Source organism: Tripterygium wilfordii, chromosome 7, assembly GCF_013401445.1.
Source record: "Tripterygium wilfordii isolate XIE 37 chromosome 7, ASM1340144v1, whole genome shotgun sequence".
Lineage (NCBI taxonomy): Eukaryota > Viridiplantae > Streptophyta > Magnoliopsida > Celastrales > Celastraceae > Tripterygium > Tripterygium wilfordii.
In genome coordinates, this window is record NC_052238.1 from 14,207,845 (window position 1) to 14,226,672 (window position 18,828).

General features: G+C 37.3%; 3 protein-coding genes across 5 annotated transcripts; 1 reads left to right on the forward strand and 2 right to left on the reverse strand.

Annotated features, from left to right (window-relative positions):
• Window positions 1–235: 235 nt before the first annotated feature.
• Window positions 236–3,046, reverse strand: LOC120001677 (protein NONRESPONDING TO OXYLIPINS 2, mitochondrial-like). Of its 3 annotated transcripts, XM_038850097.1 has the most exons (4): window positions 2,781–3,046; window positions 2,058–2,176; window positions 1,716–1,775; window positions 236–561 (listed from the first exon to the last, which is right to left on the reverse strand). In XM_038850097.1, exons 1-3 carry the CDS (start codon window positions 2,933–2,935, stop codon window positions 1,753–1,755), a joined length of 297 nt encoding a protein of 98 aa, XP_038706025.1. In that variant the 5' UTR covers window positions 2,936–3,046; the 3' UTR covers window positions 236–561; window positions 1,716–1,752. The 3 variants fall into 3 exon arrangements, with proteins under 3 accessions (XP_038706025.1, XP_038706024.1, XP_038706026.1); XM_038850096.1 differs by lacking the exon at window positions 1,716–1,775 and having other exon boundaries at window positions 2,016–2,176; window positions 2,781–3,036; XM_038850098.1 differs by lacking the exon at window positions 1,716–1,775 and having other exon boundaries at window positions 2,781–3,030.
• Window positions 3,047–3,594: 548 nt separating this feature from the next.
• LOC120001573 (alpha-L-fucosidase 2-like) lies at window positions 3,595–11,333 on the reverse strand. Its single transcript, XM_038849952.1, has 10 exons — window positions 10,989–11,333; window positions 10,468–10,613; window positions 8,923–9,827; window positions 8,010–8,142; window positions 6,295–6,453; window positions 5,903–6,127; window positions 5,709–5,810; window positions 5,447–5,582; window positions 4,807–5,002; window positions 3,595–4,143 (listed from the first exon to the last, which is right to left on the reverse strand). Exons 1-10 carry the CDS (start codon window positions 11,191–11,193, stop codon window positions 3,834–3,836), a joined length of 2,517 nt encoding a protein of 838 aa, XP_038705880.1. The 5' UTR covers window positions 11,194–11,333; the 3' UTR covers window positions 3,595–3,833.
• Window positions 11,334–12,712: 1,379 nt separating this feature from the next.
• On the forward strand, window positions 12,713–13,425 carry LOC120002833 (LYR motif-containing protein At3g19508). The gene is made up of 2 exons (XM_038851675.1): window positions 12,713–12,943; window positions 13,058–13,425. Exons 1-2 carry the CDS (start codon window positions 12,749–12,751, stop codon window positions 13,106–13,108), a joined length of 246 nt encoding a protein of 81 aa, XP_038707603.1. The 5' UTR covers window positions 12,713–12,748; the 3' UTR covers window positions 13,109–13,425.
• Window positions 13,426–18,828: the final 5,403 nt, after the last annotated feature.

Consider the following 18,828-nt stretch of genomic DNA (forward strand, 5'->3'; position numbering starts at 1 on the left):
GTGCTGCAAATAGAATTGATTGACCCATGTAACTAATTTGGATACCCAAATTGAAACATTTAAAAAATGAGTGACTGAGTCGAACCTGATGAGATATTTCTCAATGACCAAAAATTTTCTTTCCCCATCTAAATTGGGGTGGGGAGGAACTTGCCTAGAAGCAACTATTTGGAAAGACTGCATTACACGGAAACTCAACATGTCTCATATGTCAAAAGCAATGACCACAACAAAATAACCCAAAAAAATGAGCACACCATCAATGGGATTCGGGACTTTCCGTTCACTAGAAAATGCTTTTAATACGGCGGCATGTGCAGAGGTTACATCTAACCCTTACACTAAGACATCACAGAAACTAATGATATAAGCAAAGTGATGGAAACCTTGAAATGTAGGTTCCTGCAAAACAAGCATTTGAAAAATTCCAAATTACGCTTGAAACCAGAACATGAACAAAACATTTTATTAAATTTCCCTAATCAAAAGGCGCAATTCCCACGATAAATTTCCACTCCTTAATGCTCCAGTATATCAGCTATCCAATGGCCTCTCAAGTACCTACATGTCAAGCAAAAATGAGGATAAGATTATGCATGAATTCTTGTTGTTATAAGTGAAACTCAAATATGACAATCTTAGAAGAGACTGGGTAACAAGAATGGTTTTTAAGCATATCTTGTCAAAAAAACAACGCAGAGTTATACATCAAATAATGTGCACAAGAGCCACCTGATATACAACAGAGAAGCAGGTGAAAGAAATATGGAAGAACGTGGATGCAGATCACAAAGAGAAGAAATTCTGTCATGCACACTATGCTCAGGTACAAAGGAGATCAAAATATGTTGAGCAGTAGGTTGGTGCATGAAAATCTGTTCATTCACAAAAATGCTAAGAAATGTGAGTTAAGAACACCAAATTTAGGGGGAGCATGTAATCTCTTTAAAATTTTCTAAGTTGTTAATAAATTTTGTAGTTATTGTTAGATGTCAACAAGTATGATTATATTATCCTTCAGATGCTTAAGTTGAATACATCTATATCATCCTAATGGGTTTTTTCCCCCTTTAATGTAAAATTGTAAAAATTATATAAAAGAAAAGGGAACTACAAAGAGATCATCCTCATGAATTTCCACCACCAGAACTCCTTCTCAAGTTGATACTTGAGATCATGTCCAAAGATCCTAAAAAGTTCAGCTACATCACTTCCACCCAACAAGCTTCAATTCTGAACCAGCTGAAAATGGCTGCGAATCATTTTTCTCTATTCGATAATTATGAAAGCGATTTCTTCAAAAAGAATAAGGTAACCCATTAAAAAAATTTCATACAGATTTTAATCAGGCAAGGGGTGATTTAGAATTCAATCCCTTGAGTGTTCCACAGGAGATAATTAGGAAAAGGTTGTCACCAACTTTCATGGTTTTAACATAATGACTATGTTACTGAATGCAATAATTTTTCAGTATAAACAATGCAACTTATAAGAAAAAAAAAAAAAACCACTCAACAAAACAAGAGCCAACAACTGCCAAGGGATCTAAAACGTTCAAAGCAATTCTTTAGCATCACAATGACCTAAAAATTTAAATGGTATGTTATTGTAATATAATAAATGTCATTCTCATTTATAAAATTACACATACAAAACTGACGGTTTACCATAATGATGATTTTGTAATAGAAATAACACAAAAATGGGGAACCTACTATATCGCATCTCTAGCTGATTGAAAGTCCATGTGCATCAACCATCTTTTCCATTCCTACCTATCAATTCCAATCCCAATTCCATCTTATCAACCAAATTTAAGAATTTAACCACGGCCTGCCTAATTTATACCTCATTTCAATCAAATACACACACACACAGAGAGAGAGCACTCAGATTGTGGAACAGTGAAGTCATTCAGGCATCCACATAGGAATGACATAAGCCAAAAGTAAATTAAAAAAAAATAGCAATCCTAATTTTGTTCCATCATTTGTCCTAGAAATAGTATGACTCACAAAGCCACAACTAGCGATCCTGACAAGTACGGCAGAAGGTACCATGAGACAGCTCGCAACAAGCCCGCAAATTTGCAGTAAGGTGTGATGTAAGTCTGGCCGTAACCACCATGCTATGAAGAGGTAAGAATGATTGAGCACATCCCAATTCTCCAAAATTCCTAGAAAAGCAGAACCAAGCAGTGACATAAATACAAGTTATTTAACCACAAGATGCTGACAGGGACGAGAAAACACAAATTCAGCTGAAAACAAGCACACACTCAGACTTCCGTGAAAAGAGATCCTACTCAACAGTACAGCAGCCAAGAAATTTGAATTGACGGATACTGCATTTTTCTTTTACCATTCTAACACCGACAGAACTCCTAGCTACACAAAACTATACAGTTATATGCAGTACAAAATTCAATTAAAAGACACAAAACTTATAAGCAGATAATGGTAAAACAGATACAGAAATGATATTCCCACATAATGAATAAATAACAAAATTCTAATGTTAAACCACATCTCTTTGCCAAAACTATACAGAAGAGAAAATCAAATACTAAGGTGCCTCCGTAAAAGAGATCATTCCTGAAGGATGTTAATGGTCGAGGTTTTTCAATCACAATGCAACCATAAATCCATGGTAAATTGCAGTCATACTGTCATAAAAACATGTCTGCGCTTCTCTATTCAATTCCTCTCTTATCGTTCAATAAAATGTCGTTTTTCCCTTTTCTCAACGTCTTCTAGTCCAAGTTCCAAGACTACACGTACCTGGAGGCAGGAAAGGGACTACGCCGCGAAGGCGATCGAGGGGCGGCGAGCTGAGGTGGACGGAGACGGGAAAGCGAAGAAGAAGAACGTAGCGATGGAGCCCTTGCGGCGGAGATCAAGGACCGTGAAACAGATCCTCCACTGCGCCAAGCCATTTCTTTCTCTTTCTCTAAACCGGGGAGTGTCGATTCAGTTCCACTGAAACTGAAGTGGCAAGGGTTTTGTTCAGGGTTTGGTAATTATGTGGTGTAGTAGTAGTACGAGAGTTACTGCACGTTCGATATTTAAGACCGTCCGATTTGGAGACTTCTAGTAGTAGTAAACAAATATTGAGGAACCTTGCTTATTTGCTCATCGTCCTCCATTCCCTCCCTATTTGTATCACGTCCGTCCAGTACTTTGGTCTTTTTTTTTTTTTTTTTTGTTTGTCCCGCCAGTACTTTGGTTACGTTTCAATGACTTTGAACTCTTTGTGATTGTGTCAGAGTTAGTTTCCTCTGCACTAGGACTCGACCAATCTTACTGGCGTACCAGAACTCATTGATCGTGTTCCATAGACAAAAGTAACACTGAAATTGCAGACAAGCTCAAGCTAGAACCGTAATTGTTATGCGTTGATATGTCCTGCATCGTTTGGCCAAGCCACGTAATGTGAGCTTATATGAGCTTGCCCCCTCTCACATATGTATGAGACATTTTTCCTAAGACCCAAATACCATTAAGTGAGACGCCCAAGAACAAAGTTATGCGGATTTGATGTATCCACGGGAACCGATAAATTCAAAGCGGACAATATCATAAATGTGAATGAAAATCATTGACAAACAACTGCATAGGCATAAAACAAGAATTCTTAACCCGTCCCTGTTATGAATGACACAGATAAAATAAGAGAGAAGATGCTTGTTTGGAATAATAGTACATGAGATAAATACTAAAGATTAAAGATGAAAAGAATGTGGAGAACAATCGCTCCTCCATCGATTTATTACGAAATATGAAAAGAATGTTCTTCCCCTGAGATTTGTTCCATCTTTGTAGTCAACATAGGGTTTATTTTGAGAGAGAGCAAGTCTTCACGCATCTCAACTTTCGATTGAATGTGTACACTCTGCCGGATGATATATTTGCTGTCGCTGTAGTTCCTCTATAGTGTATTCTTTGAAGGGAATTGTGTTCCTTCGACCAAAGACCAACTTCATGAAGATCTCCCTCTTTCCAGCATATGCTGACTGTCAGGCCACCGCGTGCTCTCAATCCTTTCACACAACCGTTGGCCCACTTGTCCCGTGGAAGAGCGGGTAATAAATACAAATCCTTTAGGGTGCTCTGCACAAGCATTTCTGCAACTGCAGCTGAAAAACTGACACCCACAATTGCAAAATCAAGAGATTTTTCAATCACTAGCTTTCTAGTCAAACTTGATTTACCTATATATGATATGATAAACAACTGCATATAGAGATAATGTAGAATCCAAGTACAAGTACAAATCTAGAGAATTTGTCTTGCAGTTTAATTAATGACATTTATCCCCCACAAAACAAAGACAAATTAAGTACCGCAATTTTGAACAACTTGGATAAAGAGCTACTCACGATCATGGTATTTTGAATTTTCTATTGTAGTTTTCCATCCTGTTTTTAAAGAAGTTCTACTTCTTACTCAATTTCTGTCACTTATTCTAAATAACCTATATTTTCAGTATCTAATGATATATGGGCATAGCAGCCCCATTTGCAACAAGCATGGATTATATAAATATATATACTTCTAAGACATGCCCGCCATTTTTGTTTTCGACATTGCAAAACAAATATTTCACGATTTGAGTAAAATCTAATTAGTTGCGTGTAAACCTACTTAATAAGCTCTGATCTTGTAGGCACCTTTCATCTAGGCTGCAAAACAAAATTCCTGAATAGAGGCTTGTGGGGAACATGTAAGGCTCAATTAGGGAGATAATTGAGTTGATACCTCAAGTCAGACCTTTCATGAAACATACAAACAAATGAATGCAACTTACCCAAAGTTTGCATCAATTTGGAAAGGAGGATGTGCAGTGAACAAGTTGCTATATAGTCCTCCTTCATAATCACTTTCATGATCTGGATCCACCAAAATAAACAAGTGCTTGACCATTCGATATGCATGCTCACTATTGTGAAGACGTGCCCACAAAGTAGTTTTCCACATGGTTGACCATCCTGGACCATCTTCTCCTGTTCCAGATAATGAGAACGTAAACAAATATAGACAGAATGCAGAACCAATTGAAGTTATAAAAAGTTAATCAACGAGTCACAGAAATGACAGACTGCTACAGCTAGCATGATCCAAGATTTTCCTGGAACATATACTACATAGTACACATAGTAGATCACCACAATAGGTCTCTATAGTGAACTGCATTATTGATGTAAAATATGCATTACAGGCGTCTTGAAGATGAAAGTTCCAGTTTTGTGAAAAAAATCATGTCTGGTATGTTTAAAGTGCTAAGCATATACTAATATCTCCAAATGAATTTTTCATGACTATTTACTATAGACGGCCATAGATGCCTTATAACCCAGATGTTGGAAAAACATTATTTTAACTTGTGCAAATGCCCCTGGACTGGACATGTCTGGACAAATTATTTTCATAATTTTCCCCATGTATACCTCTTTTGTAAAGGGTATAGTCTGCAGCTTTACACAGGTCTGGAGTTTTCTCAATAGTGATTGTATGCCCTGGAAACAGGCCAAATAGGTGTGATACATGTCTATGATGCACCTCTGGATCCTCAAAATCTTGTGCCTGTCATAAAATAAAATGAAATCTTATTCCCACAGAAAATGAATTAAGCAAATCAATAGCATAGAAAACTCGATAGAATTAACACTCAGTAAAATACTGAGGATTTTAATCAGGCCACCAACATACCCATTCCATAATAGAACCATCTCTAGCAATTTTTGTTGGTGGAAGCTTTGGTTGAGCCTCACGAACTTTTTGAACAATTACATCATCACTCCTTCCCAAAATCTGTTCATATATAACTTATTGGCTGCCCAAGATGAGGATATTTAAAATAGAAAACTAAGATGGACTTCAATAATTTAGTATGTCAAATTTACCTCAGCTGCAAAAACAATAGCGGAGAAAACCTCTTTTATTATTGCCATGTCCATCGTTGATGAGTAGCTCACGCTAGCCTGCTTACCATCCGGAGCAACAAACATATGCTCCGGTGAAGTTGAAGGATTGGTTTCTAGATATTCTCCACGGCCTTCGATCAACCAGTCCAACAGAAATGACACACAACTTTCCATTAAAGGATACGCCTTATTTTTCAGGAAATCCTAATTAAAAAGCACAATTAGCAATGCCTTACCATGTAGAAAATTATTATCAATATTTTTATACAAGCCTCTTCATTACTTGCGGTACAATATTTTGCTTTTGTTTTTTTTTCCCCTTAATCTATGTGGATAAGCTACACACAAGTCATTGAAATCATGAATCTTACTTTGTCCAATGTGTACATATAGTACTCCCAAAGATGTGTGCATAGCCACGCACCACCCATTGGCCACAAAGCCCAGACTGCGAGCCCTTTATCTGGTGAGGTTTTTGCCCATAGGTCAGTAACTTGATGTACAACCCAGCCACTTGCTTCATAGTTCACCTGTAACATTTGTTAACAAAAAACAAAGAAACATTGATAAGTAAAAGGGCCATCAAAGATTAAGGCATTAGTTCTTAATTTATATATTTATTTAGTTATTCATGTTTGGCAGCAGAGTTGTTGCATAAAACCCATGGAGAGGGTTGATGGTATAAGAAAATTGTGGGGAAAAAATGTACTAGAGGCCAAGAAGCAATAACCGCAAAAGGAATTTTTATTTTTTTAAAATTCTAAGGTTACTAATGTGAGCATGCAGCTTTCAGCTGGTTGTTTTTTTAATAAGTTATGAGGTTATGTGTGTTTTTTTTTTTTTAGGGAGGAGGGAATCGAACCTTGCACCTTGTGCAAGTGTAAGGAGTGGGCTACCACTAGGCATCTTCCGCTGGTTGGTTGCCTCAATTGCTGGAGATAGGTGGGCTGGAAGCATGATAGCAAGACTTAAGAATGAAACATCTCAAACCATTTCATTTTTCTCTCATTAAGCTTACATTGTCTGAGAAGCTTAAAAGAATTCATTGAAGGACGGCATTCCAAACAGGTGCCTCTCGATTACAAGTACAGATGAGAACCGAACAAACTCAAACATAGAACAAAAGAGGCAACTTCAAGACAAAAGAGAGGTCTAACAATGAGACCATGAGTCGAGTAAAAACATGAAGCAGAAAGTCCTCATCTCTCTATCAGGTCTTTCATTGAACCATTAGCAAATAGATTGTAATTATTTCTCTTTAATAATGGCTAGATGAGTTTCCTTCACTTCAAAAGCCCTTATATTCCTCTCCTTCCACATTATCCAAAGATTTACAAAGGACTTGAACTGAAAAGCTTTTTACCCCTAATAGATCTCTCACAAAAACTCCATGCCCTAAGTTCATCATCCATGTTGGCATCTACAGCCAGTTCATCCCCATGATACTGTGGGCTAAAGCTCAAATTTCAGTAGCCCAGTAATGAAGGAGCAGTCTTACTGTGTCTGTGTGAAACATTCACAAGAAACACCAGTGCTGCTTTTTTGGGTGATTGTCTAGTGTTACGATTCTTTCCAAAATTGACTCCGACGCCAAAAAAGGTAACTTTCTGTGGAAATCTGCATTTGAAGATTTGTCCCAAAGGGAAGGTTATCCGAACTCCACCTGAGGTTGGGAAAGGATGATATAAGAGTTCACTAGGAAAGTGCCCCCTTTTGATACCAAGCTATCTTCCGAGGGCTGCTTGAGCTTGGCTTTGGAAATTGCATTGTAGATCGCAGAAAGAGGTAAAAGATCCAATTCCCAATTCATTGTCTCACAATTGTGAAAAGCATATGCCAAGCAGTTTAGGGTTCAGGGTAGCGTACCTTTTATAGGATCAGAAATGAGAACAACATTTCCAATGCATAGCAAATTCCTTGAATTTTTCCAAGAAGGCTCAATACATAATACTAGTCATTTGTCTATAAACTTATCTCCACTAAAAAGTCAAAGCCTAATCAAACTGATAACCTATTACATCTAGGCAGGTTTCCAACTTGAACCAGAAATAAGAAAAGTAAATGAACAAGAAATAAGAAATCTTACTTTTGCAGTTTTACTCCCATTGATTGATAGTGACGACGTGTAATCAAACAAGGGCTCCTGGCACTCTCTGAGGTTGCAAGGAAGAGATGGCCAATAGTTCATTTGAAGATTAATGTTCAAATGTTGAGCACAACTGACATAATACAGAAAAATCCATATAAGTAAACATATCTGTGGGAATAAAAAAGTACAAAATAACTCTTGATGTGACCAAAGTTGATGTCCTGTGAATGATAAGAAATTAATATGGTCCACGCCCTGCATTTAATTTATTATATGGACTTTAGAAACACAAGAGAAATACCAATCCCAGATACATTTCACTTTATTTATCTAGTTCATCTTCTTTCCCATGTCCCTCTGGAGATTTCGACTCTCCAGGAGGATATGTTACTGAACTATTTACAATATATTCACATTGGGAGGAACATACAAGAAATAGGATTCCCTAGATTCTTACGACTTATTTCTCCCTCCCCCCAACCCATTTTTTTTCTTTTATTTTGTGGGTTGTCCCGTGCAGTAGTGTGGGGTTTAAAGGAAAATGCCTCTCTTGGACTACTATTCCTGTTTGGGTTATATTTTAATTATCATATGAGTGCAGCAATTACTCGACCATTCCCGAAGTAATTATGTCAATAATGTAACTCTAAACCAAAGCAGATTATGATTATGTCACATACTTTGGAATAGATGGTTTAAAATGGGCTTGGTCATTGGTCATTTAAAATCTATACATTATGCAGAGCCCTAACTTTCTTCCGCTACAGGAAGGTTCCAATCAAAAGGTAGTAAGGTAGTATTGGGGTGAGCAGAGACTACCAAGTACCAACCACCCCGGCAGGAAAAAAGTATCACACATCAAGTATTACCAAAATTATGAAAAGAGCAAGAAAGAGAATGCAAAACATACTCCCATGGAGGATCAATTTTATTATTCCATATGCCCTGAAGATTTGCCACCTGGGTTCCAGGCCGTGAACAGGAAATAAGCAAATATCGACCATAATGAAATAAGAGCTCCACCAAGGACGGATCTTCATCACTTTGAAAAGACTTCACCCTTACTGCAGTTGGAACTGCGATGTCTTCACTTTCCCTGGAGCATAAATCATCAGCATTGGACATACATTTCTTCATAAACAGAGATCCGTCTTCCAAAGCACTCTTTGTGCTTTTTGAAAGTGTCAAGGAGACACGATGGAAAAGATTCTGGTAGTCATCCAAATGCCGTGAATAAAGATCAGAATATGAATATTTTTTTGCTGATGTCAACATACCGAGTGAATCTGAATCAGGATCCTTTCTCGATTCCGAAGGTTTAGTGAATGGTCCATCAAATGAAGAGGAAGCCACTAGAAGCAAAACAGCCCAATCAGAACCTTCAACCTTCAACTTATTGTCATCCAAAACTTTTATAGTTCCCTTTCCATCACTAATCTGTACATCAAGAATAGAAGAAAATTGAATTCCTTCTGGTTTGTCATTGGCACTCAGTTTTGGGGGGGTTCTTTTGCCAGGACAGCTTCCTTCCAAAATAATCTGATTTCCCCCATTCACATGTGAATTGTGATCCAACTTGCTGTCCAGATACACAACAAACGTTAATGACCCAGATTTGCTAGCAGAAATCTTTGTCACAATTACTTGGTCAGGGAAAGAAGCAAAATGTTCCCTCGTAAACTCTACGTCATCAACAGAGTATTTGACTTTTACTGTTGATGTATCCAAGTCTAGCTCTCTTTGATATGTTTTTTCAGCATACTTCAGATGGGAGTCATCAAATTCTAGCTTGATATCTCCAAGCGGTTGGTAAACCTTCACAATCAATAGAAAAAGGAAAAGCGAATGAAGCACCACGATGAGAATCATGAGATATGAAACCACTAACATTGACCTTTCAAACAAAGTATGCAGTACATAGATTTCCTACAAACTCACAACACACCCAAGTTGAGGCAAGAATAATGCTATAAGCAAATACAAGGCATAAGAGATGAAACGAGAATACTATCAAAAAATAAATCAAAGTAATTAGCACTTTGGCTATCATGCCCACGAATCTCAAGCTTAATATGAGAGTCATACCATGACCCAATCCTAAAGTACAAGAGAAGACTTTCGAAGCCCATTCTAAACATATTTTTTCAGTAGCATAACTACTAGACAGTCATGGCTGTCAAAGCATTTTAATTTTTAACCATGTAATGCATCTAACTTAAAGATTAATTAGGTAGAACCCCTTTACCATTAAGGATTGTTTTAGCATTGTTCACCATTGCCCACTTCTGCCTCATTTCCGCACTTTCTTTTTCTTCTCAAAATAAGCAAAAACATGTAATGCTAAAACAAAACCGAGTCTTAACCTCCGCTTCTTAGTAGCAATCTTAGCTAGAGTACAGTACTACACCGCAAATTAAGAAGCTAGCTAAGATATTTACTTATTGAAGACACTTACATCGGGAGAATCATCTGATAACTTAACTGCTGCATCAGTGGCTTCAGAATACTTGCCATCATTGACGAGTTTTCTGACTTCTGATAGAGCCTCTGGAGCTTTCGGGTTTGTATAGTTGCCAGGAGTCCCAGTCCAGAGCGTATCCTCTGCACAAAAATCCAAGAATTAATGCTGCCAATTCAAATAAAATTGCAGTAACAAATGGCATCAATCTCTGTTTAGTTGCTATAGTACATATGATTAGAAAGAAATCGCACAATGCAGGAACTGAATAGCTAACAAACACCAAAACCAGTTCAAATTGAGTCAAAAGATGATAAATTGCTTAAATCAACTGATTTTTGTACACATGCATTTTCGCAGAGGCGTTAAAATCCTAATCCAAGAACCAATTAAGAGTAGAACCAGAAGAGGACGTGCTTTTTACATCGTAAATTTCGTCTATTTCGATCGACTAGTACTGCTTTTCTTTGCTAAAAAAAAAAGGAAACAAAATGCGGGCATTGAGAGCTCTGTATTACCGTTAAGCTGGATAAGCTCTGTTGCAACTCCGCCCCAAACCATGGCACCGAGCCGGCCAGCGCCAATCGGAACGGCATCCGTCCAGTGCTTGGCGGGGCCGCCGAATGTCAGCTTTAACGGTCTAGAGTCATCTTCTACTAAACTTGGACTCCACACATCCCTCTCTGCGGGTAGTCGAACCAGAACCCACTCGTCGTCTCCCATTGCGCCCCCAAAAGAGCAAGTGAAGAGAAAACAGTCGTAGAAGAAGTAGAAAAGGAGTGGGGTTTGGTTTTAATGAGAGTGAAGTAAACGGGAGGCAGATCGAGATAGACAGGTTGGCTGGCTTTGAATACAAAACTGACACGGCGTCACGGCTTGTTAGAGCATCCACAATGGGATGATTTTGAAGTGATTGAGATGATACTTTCTTGATAAATTAAGTGCTAGATGTTCACAATGGGTACTTGAGATGATACTTTCTTGATAAGTTAAGCACTACATGCACACTTGTGATAAAAAATGACACTTGAAAAATTAGTTCATACTTGATCTTTGAAGTGTATGATAATTGATGAATAGTGAAGAGAGAGGTGATGAAAAAGGAAGAGAGATGTGATGAAAAGTAAGAGAGAGATGATGGAAAGAGAGAGAAGATAAAAAGGAAGAGAGAGGTGATGAAAAATAAGAGAGATGATGAAAAAGAAGAGAGAGAAAATAAAGAAAATGAATATAGAGTGTTGGAATGTATGGAGTGTTGATGAATAGTATAGATTGTGGGACCCAATCACCCAATTAAATTGTGCCACCTAAGAGAAATGAGAAGAGAGAGAATATAATTTACTGAAATTTGGAGTGTGTGCACAAGTAGCACCATTGTGGATGCTCTTATAAGTGTGGCAGTAGGGTAGGGGGACCCATTATATAGATCTGGTTCTCTTGTTATCATAAAACCACAAAGAACCAGATCACGTGTGTAGTCTTTTGTTTCGTATGTATGATTTTGTTTCCCTCTAACATCCGATAAGTCAGGCGGTGAAGGAGTTACCTCGATATTCGGGATAATCGAATCCATGCGGTGGATTTAATCATTTAATCGGTGTTGTTTGAATTAGAGTTGAATTGATTCGCTACACGTGGCTCGGATATGCTGTGTCCTTGGAAGGGGAGGCATCTGGTAGACATCAGCCCATGTCATCACTGTCATGCATGTTGCAAAAGGGCAAAAAAAAAAAAAAATACATATTGCAGGAGGATGGAGGGGCATTGCTTAAGGAAATTATTAGGTGATTAATTATTATAGAATACGTGGTTGATGTAGGACTATCCCACATCGTTAAAATTGGAGTCCCAAGTCTAATTTATAAGGGCGGACAATTCTCTCTCTGTCAACCAGTATGGTTTTCAGTTATGAGTTAGATATAAATTTATTATGTTGGGCTTGGGCCAGGCCCACTAAAACCTCTTGGGCATGTGAGCCATTGTGAGCCCTATTTGCATCAGTTTTAAGAGAAAAAAAACCTTACCTAGCATGTTTAGGCTCAGTGGGCCACAAAAACAAGATAAGGGGGCAAAAAATGGGCCTATACACAAAAATAAGTTGGGCCACCTTCTTGTACTACTGGTTTAACCAGGTCTTGATTCACAAATTCACATGACCAAGCACTTTCAGGGCCCATCTAAATATGGGCTTCTTTTAAAGGTAAAGGCCCATCGGATGATCTAGTTGAAATCGCTCCAACCGGTGATTTCTGTCCAAAAGTTCTGAACTGGGAGAGAGATGGAGAGAGCATTGAGAGCTTACGCTGCCGTGCTGAGGCTAGTGAGGCGATTGCCGGAGGATACAAGGCCGTACTACGCCAAGTACGTCCGCGAGAATTTCGTCAACTACAGAGATGTAGAGGTCACCGATCCCAAAGCCGTCGATGAGATCTTCCACAGGACCTACAACCACTCTCTCTGGATCCTCAACAAGGTTTCTACATATACGTATTCGCTTTTGTATATCTATAGGCTTGTGCGTCTGTGTCGGTTTTTCGATTGATTGACATGGATTTGAGAACTTATGTCCTAATTTATTTTGGTGCAGTATTCTATTGACAAATCGGCCGCGAAGAGGCTAAAGGAGATCTGCCTCTGATAGTGAATGCCAAGTGTTTGATGTTATGCCTCTATTGACTTTTCTGTGAGTTTCTAAACAGATTTGGTAGTGGAGTTTTTTCTTTTCTTTGTTTAATGCTTTTGATCATTTGATCATTTGTCTAAGGCGATAAGCAGGCATTGATGCAGTTTACAGCATTTAGTTATCTTAGCAAATTAATAGAACCTGTATTTTTTCTCTAGTTATCTGATTGGGATTTGGATTTGTTCATCACATTTTGAATAATTGATAGTGATAGGTGTGCCTCTGTATGGTATATTTACCAAATAAATGGACACCTTTTGGTGATTGCATGCCTTCTTTTCCTTTACTCTTCATTAATCTTAGTAGTTTTGGCACTTCATCTCGATTGTTTGCACCACTTGTCTATTGAAATACTTGATTAAATTTTGACCCATAATACGCAATTAGTTGGTCAATAATGGTTTTAGTGTGAATGATAGAATTTCAAATACTTGATGCTTCTGTGGCAGTCGTTTGTAAGGCACTGTAGAAACTGATTACTCTTTGGGGCTGTAATGGGGCATAGGTTGCCATTTGATCAAGATCACAAATTTCTCATGGGTTTGTCAAGTTTACTTTCTTGTTTTGTGAGACCTTGTTGGGGTCTATCAATCAAGTGGTTGTAAGCTGTCTTTCTCTACGTCAATGAAATTCAGGCTATGTACCTTTCAAAAAAAAAAATTAATAATAATTCGAATGAAACGCAAACCATTTATTATCATAAAGAAAAGAAAAAAAAATGATAACAGTTTTGTTAGCACACTATTATTGTAAAAGAATCTTATATAACTTGAAGAGTATTTGATGTTATAAGACTAATTATATAAAGAGAAGTGGTATCCCCACCCCCAAATTGGTTATCCCACCCCCTAATAATTTATTTTAATTTTTTATTATTATTTTATATATGTAAGCAAGTAAAAGGTAATTTACATGTTTCACGTGCTTGTTAGCTTGATTTGATTTGTCTCTGTTTTCTATCTCTATATCTGATTCATCAAAGAATCCTATCAATGGTGATGATGGCAATTGGACTAAAGTATCACGTGATATATTGTAGTATATCATGATGGCATTTGGCTGCTACCTTTAAAACGCCACTTCTTCACTCAACTTCCCTTGTGGTCCGTTTGATTGCATTTCCATGTTCGATTGAGCTACTTTTCAAGGTTGTCTCTGTCTTCTATCTCCGTTTGATTGCATTTCCCCATGACATTAGTTGTAGCATATGGGTCAATGCCAGATATGGGTCACTTAGTTTTTTCTAAGTACAATGTGGTTTTACAAGTTCTTAGTTATGAACAGTGTTTGATATTTTTGTCTATGTGTTCTATACCTCCACCTCAACATGAATGTATTATCATCGCAATAGGATGGTAATCACTTCGTTCATTTGACATTGACATATGGTTTCCTGATGCCTCCTATTATGATTAAGTGGTTTAGATACATGTATGATCATGCAAACAAATGGGTCACTCCGTACATAGAACAACTTGCAGCATACATTAGATGTACCCGCTAATCTGCATTGATGTAATGTAATAAGTTTGCTTTAATTAATTGATGGGGGTGGGAAAACCAATAAGGGGTGGGAAAACTAATTTCTTAAATGAGAATCAAATGTCAAATCACATGCAATTCAAAATAATTAAATATCAAATCATATATAAAATAATAATAAAAAATTAAAATCAATGATTAGGGGGTGAGATAACCAAATTAGGAGGGTGGGAATACTTTTTCTCTTATATAAAATATATAATTAATACTATTTGTATGAGCTATTGGGGCTATAATGGATTAAATAAATAAATATATAGATTCATGTTGTAAAACAAATTGCATAATTATTATCGATTAGAGTTTATATTTAAGAAGTCATCCGCGTTTTCCACGACTTTTTTTTTTTTATAACCGAGAACAATTAAGTAGGCTTGCTCTTTGGACAACCCGCTAAGACATGAACAAGATAATGAGGAATTGTCCATACGTAAAATCATAATTATTGATACGAGCCTTTTCCACATAAAAAGGGAATCTTTTGTAAACTTGGGTCAGGCTAGGTTAGACATGCACAAACTCGTCCAATATGTTAGTTGGGTCGAGACCTAGTGTAAACCACTTGAAAATAATGTGCCAGCATAGAATTGAACTTCCGTACTCGCTCGAAATTTTTACGCCTTAAGTCTAGAGATAACCTCCCGAACTATCGCCAAGTGATTGTATTCCGCAACCTTCTGACTAGAGTAATTCACAAATAAATACTCAAGTTCTTTTTAGACTAGCAAAAGGTGTAAGATTCGATTTCAACTCAAGAAATTAAGATATATGCTAATTTTGATTCTTATGAGCAACTGCATGCATAATCCCAATACCACAGACAAAGCAAAAGAAGAGAACAAGAACATAAAGTTTATTCAATTCGATAGCTTATTACAGGTCTAAAACCAAAGTCCTTTACGACTGCCTGCCTTTATCGCTGAGGAGGAGGAGGAGGAGGAGGGTGATCAACGCAAGAGGGAAATGGGGTGAGGCATGGGTGGAGGCAACAGTAGGGGAGCGAAGTCTGATCGCCCAACTGTAGTTGAGCCTGCGCTGAAGAGATATGAGGCCAAGGCACTAACAAATCCAACCCCACATTTTGGGGTCGGTGAGCGTTTGACCCTGGTGCTAGTAGGAGAGCAAGAAAAACAGACAACAATATCAGTTTTGAGGCCATTACAATTTACAAATGTAATTACATTATCATTTTTCAAGTTATTGGTGGTATATATATATATATATATATATAATACTTTTCAAAGGTGAAATTTCATTTACGATTTGCCACAAATAGCAAGATTGAAGGGTTCAAAAATTAAAATAAATGAATTGGGACAATTTTCATTTAATGTAAATCAAATCTCTTCTCTCTCTAAAAACAGAAGTTTTTAATAATTATGTGATAAGTCTTCTTTTTGAGTGTTATTATAGGGAAATTTATTAGGAATTCCTTGAGTTAAGAATATTGCACCATTAAATTCACTCCCAACATATATTACACCAATATGTCATTGGCTTTTTGTTGGGCAAAAATGCCCTTATATAAACACAACCCTCATACACTCTAGATCATCTCCTGCCTCAAGTATCTATCCTTTCTCTCTTTAAACTACCGTCCATCTCTTCTCTCTCTACCTCATGCCTCTCTCTTATCTCTCTCTACCACATATATTTCTCTCTATTATCCTCTCCAAGATTCGACTCTCTCACTCTCTGTTTAATCTCTTTTTTATTTTAGAATTACAAATATCTCTCTCTGTCGTTTGTTTTCTTTGAGGTTTTTGAATCATTTTTTTCATAGATCTTCACTTTTAAAAGAATATGAATATAGTGTAGAAGGTGTGTTGTTGATGTGTAGCATATGTTTGTGAAAAAAAATGATTCTATGAAATCAATATATTATAAACAAAAATCGGAGATCCTGACAAATTTTTTTTTAAAATTGTTAAAATTAAACCAATAAGGAAATTTCATTATTCAGCCTAGTGCGGGCCAACTCAGCATCCACGTGCCCATCATAGGGTCTCGCCACATTGAAGGGATCAAATTTTTTGGACGTATCTTGCGCTCTCTCTCTCTCTTTCTAAATTCTCTCACTACAAATCCCTTAGTCACTAGCAAACTTGATCGTCGGAGCTTTCTCGACTGACACCACACTGATATTCAGAGTGAATTTTATAGGATTGTCTAAGGCCTCGTTCGACAATACTTGATTGTGGATTTTCGAGTCTATAATGTCACACCCACCATGGGGGATCGGCAATCTAGTACTAGCTAAGGGCACACAAGACCGCACGCCATCATTATGATAGAAAACGTAGCGCAGGTATGATTGACTTTGCAGCCTAACTCGCCACACTCACCGCTAAGCTGGAACAAGGCAAGTATGAAAAGTTGATGGCTTAGCTTACTCCACCATCAAGAACTTCACAAGTATGATTCAGTGAGTTCATCGGTTCCATGCAACCATTCGACGTTAACACCCCGAGAGAATCTTCTTGTTGGCCGAACTACGTTCAATCGACGACTGAACACCTCTCAAGCCTCTCATCGCCCGAGCATAGTCAAGTGATACATTACACTATCTTTAGTAGACATTAAGAGGATGGGAGTCGATATTTACACACGAGTTTCGACTCACTACACACAGATTATTTTTTTAACACACACATCGTGTTTCCTTAAAATATCCTTTCATACCTATTAACTATCTAATATTAAATATCCTAAACTACCCTTACCACCCATATAGATCTAAGATGCTTTTAATAACCAGTAATTGTTCTTTGTACCGAAATTGGCTTAATGATTCTCTGCTATTTCTGACGTTTGACTTTCATTGGCTTTGACGGGCATCAATATCACCCTACTGAGCACAGCCTGGGCTAAATCCATCTGCCGCCCAAGTATTACCTAGTGCACCCCTTTTTTCTTCTTGTACGTCTTTTATGTATTTGATTTTCTCACCAAAATTGTTTAAACCCTATCTTCAATCCAATAACTATTCGTAAGCTACCATCCCTTCAATTGAGAGTTGAGTTATTAAATCAAAAACTGATCAAACTGGGTTTTAAAGGAAAAATCTATGCAAAATTGAGTAAAAAGATGACATGTTTAGCACTAAAAATCTTTGCATGCCGTGATGTTAAAGCGGAGGAAAATAATATGGACTAGGAATTGAAACTCATTGGGGACCTTGACAGTCCCGAGATGCGAGCGCCCAAAAAAAAGGAAAAAACTACAGTGATTGAGATTGCTCGAGGACATAGGTAATGGATTGGTGTTTGAGGGCAACGAAGATTGTCTTGAAATCCATTGTCTCAAGGGGTTTTACTGGATCCTTGATAATGTGGTTAACTTAAAAAAGAAAAAAGAACAAGAAAAAGTTGGCAAGATAAGATGAAAGGCATGGGAGGCTAGGAGAGCAAAGGATAATTATTAGGGTTACAAAATTTAATTCCATTTAATTGTATTCATAAAAAAAAAAATGGGCTTTAAAAGTAAAAAGGTTTTAAAGTAATTTCATTTAAAGATAATTTTATAAATTTAAATCTTTCATAAAAATGTGTGTGTAATGAATATTCTGACCCCAAAATTAATCTTTAATTTTGGGGTCAGAATATTCAATTAAGACCTTCTTTGGAAGCACAAGTTATACTATAACTCTTGGTTTGTTTAGATTTCGCTTCACATATTACTTCAAGATGACATATCAGTAGTCTAATTTCATTTTATTGAGAGGCTGACCATCCTCATATAAATAATCGCAAAATAGTATGCCAATTTTAGTTATAAAAAAAGCAGAAGGGGCGTGGGAAATCAAGTGGGGCGTCATTTATATGTACGGGTCTTTTGGTTTACAGTTAAACCCGCGGTTTTTGACCAGTCAATGCGGGCTAAACTTAGAGGGGCTAACATTATAATCGGCTCAGTTTTAGTGAAATGTTACGGTTTAAGATAATATTGTTCTTGGGTTAATTTTCTTAAATAAAACTTCATCTTTCCAAAAAAGATACCAAAAAACTCAAATTTAATCAAGAAAATAAAAGATTATGCGTCTGTTTGTTGAGGCTCAACCACAACGGATTTGTTGAGCAGCCCGCTAATGGGTGATGCCTCACCAAACGAAGGCGTCACTCCAGCGGATCCGC

Excerpts from the sequence above, each read along its gene's own strand:
- LOC120002833 (XM_038851675.1), top strand. The coding sequence starts at position 12,749 with ATGGAGAGAGCATTGAGAGCTTACGCTGCCGTGCTGAGGCTAGTGAGG. Across the intron at positions 12,944-13,057 it reads CTCTCTGGATCCTCAACAAG|TATTCTATTGACAAATCGGC; the intron begins GTTTCTACATAT and ends ATTTTGGTGCAG.
- LOC120001573 (XM_038849952.1), bottom strand. The coding sequence starts at position 11,193 with ATGGGAGACGACGAGTGGGTTCTGGTTCGACTACCCGCAGAGAGGGAT. Across the intron at positions 9,828-10,467 it reads TATCAGATGATTCTCCCGAT|GTTTACCAACCGCTTGGAGA; the intron begins GTAAGTGTCTTC and ends TTGATTGTGAAG. Across the intron at positions 8,143-8,922 it reads AAAATTGATCCTCCATGGGA|TTGTGCTCAACATTTGAACA; the intron begins GTATGTTTTGCA and ends GTATTATGTCAG.
- LOC120001677 (XM_038850096.1), bottom strand. The coding sequence starts at position 2,935 with ATGGCTTGGCGCAGTGGAGGATCTGTTTCACGGTCCTTGATCTCCGCC. Across the intron at positions 2,177-2,780 it reads AGTCCCTTTCCTGCCTCCAG|GAATTTTGGAGAATTGGGAT; the intron begins GTACGTGTAGTC and ends CTGCTTTTCTAG.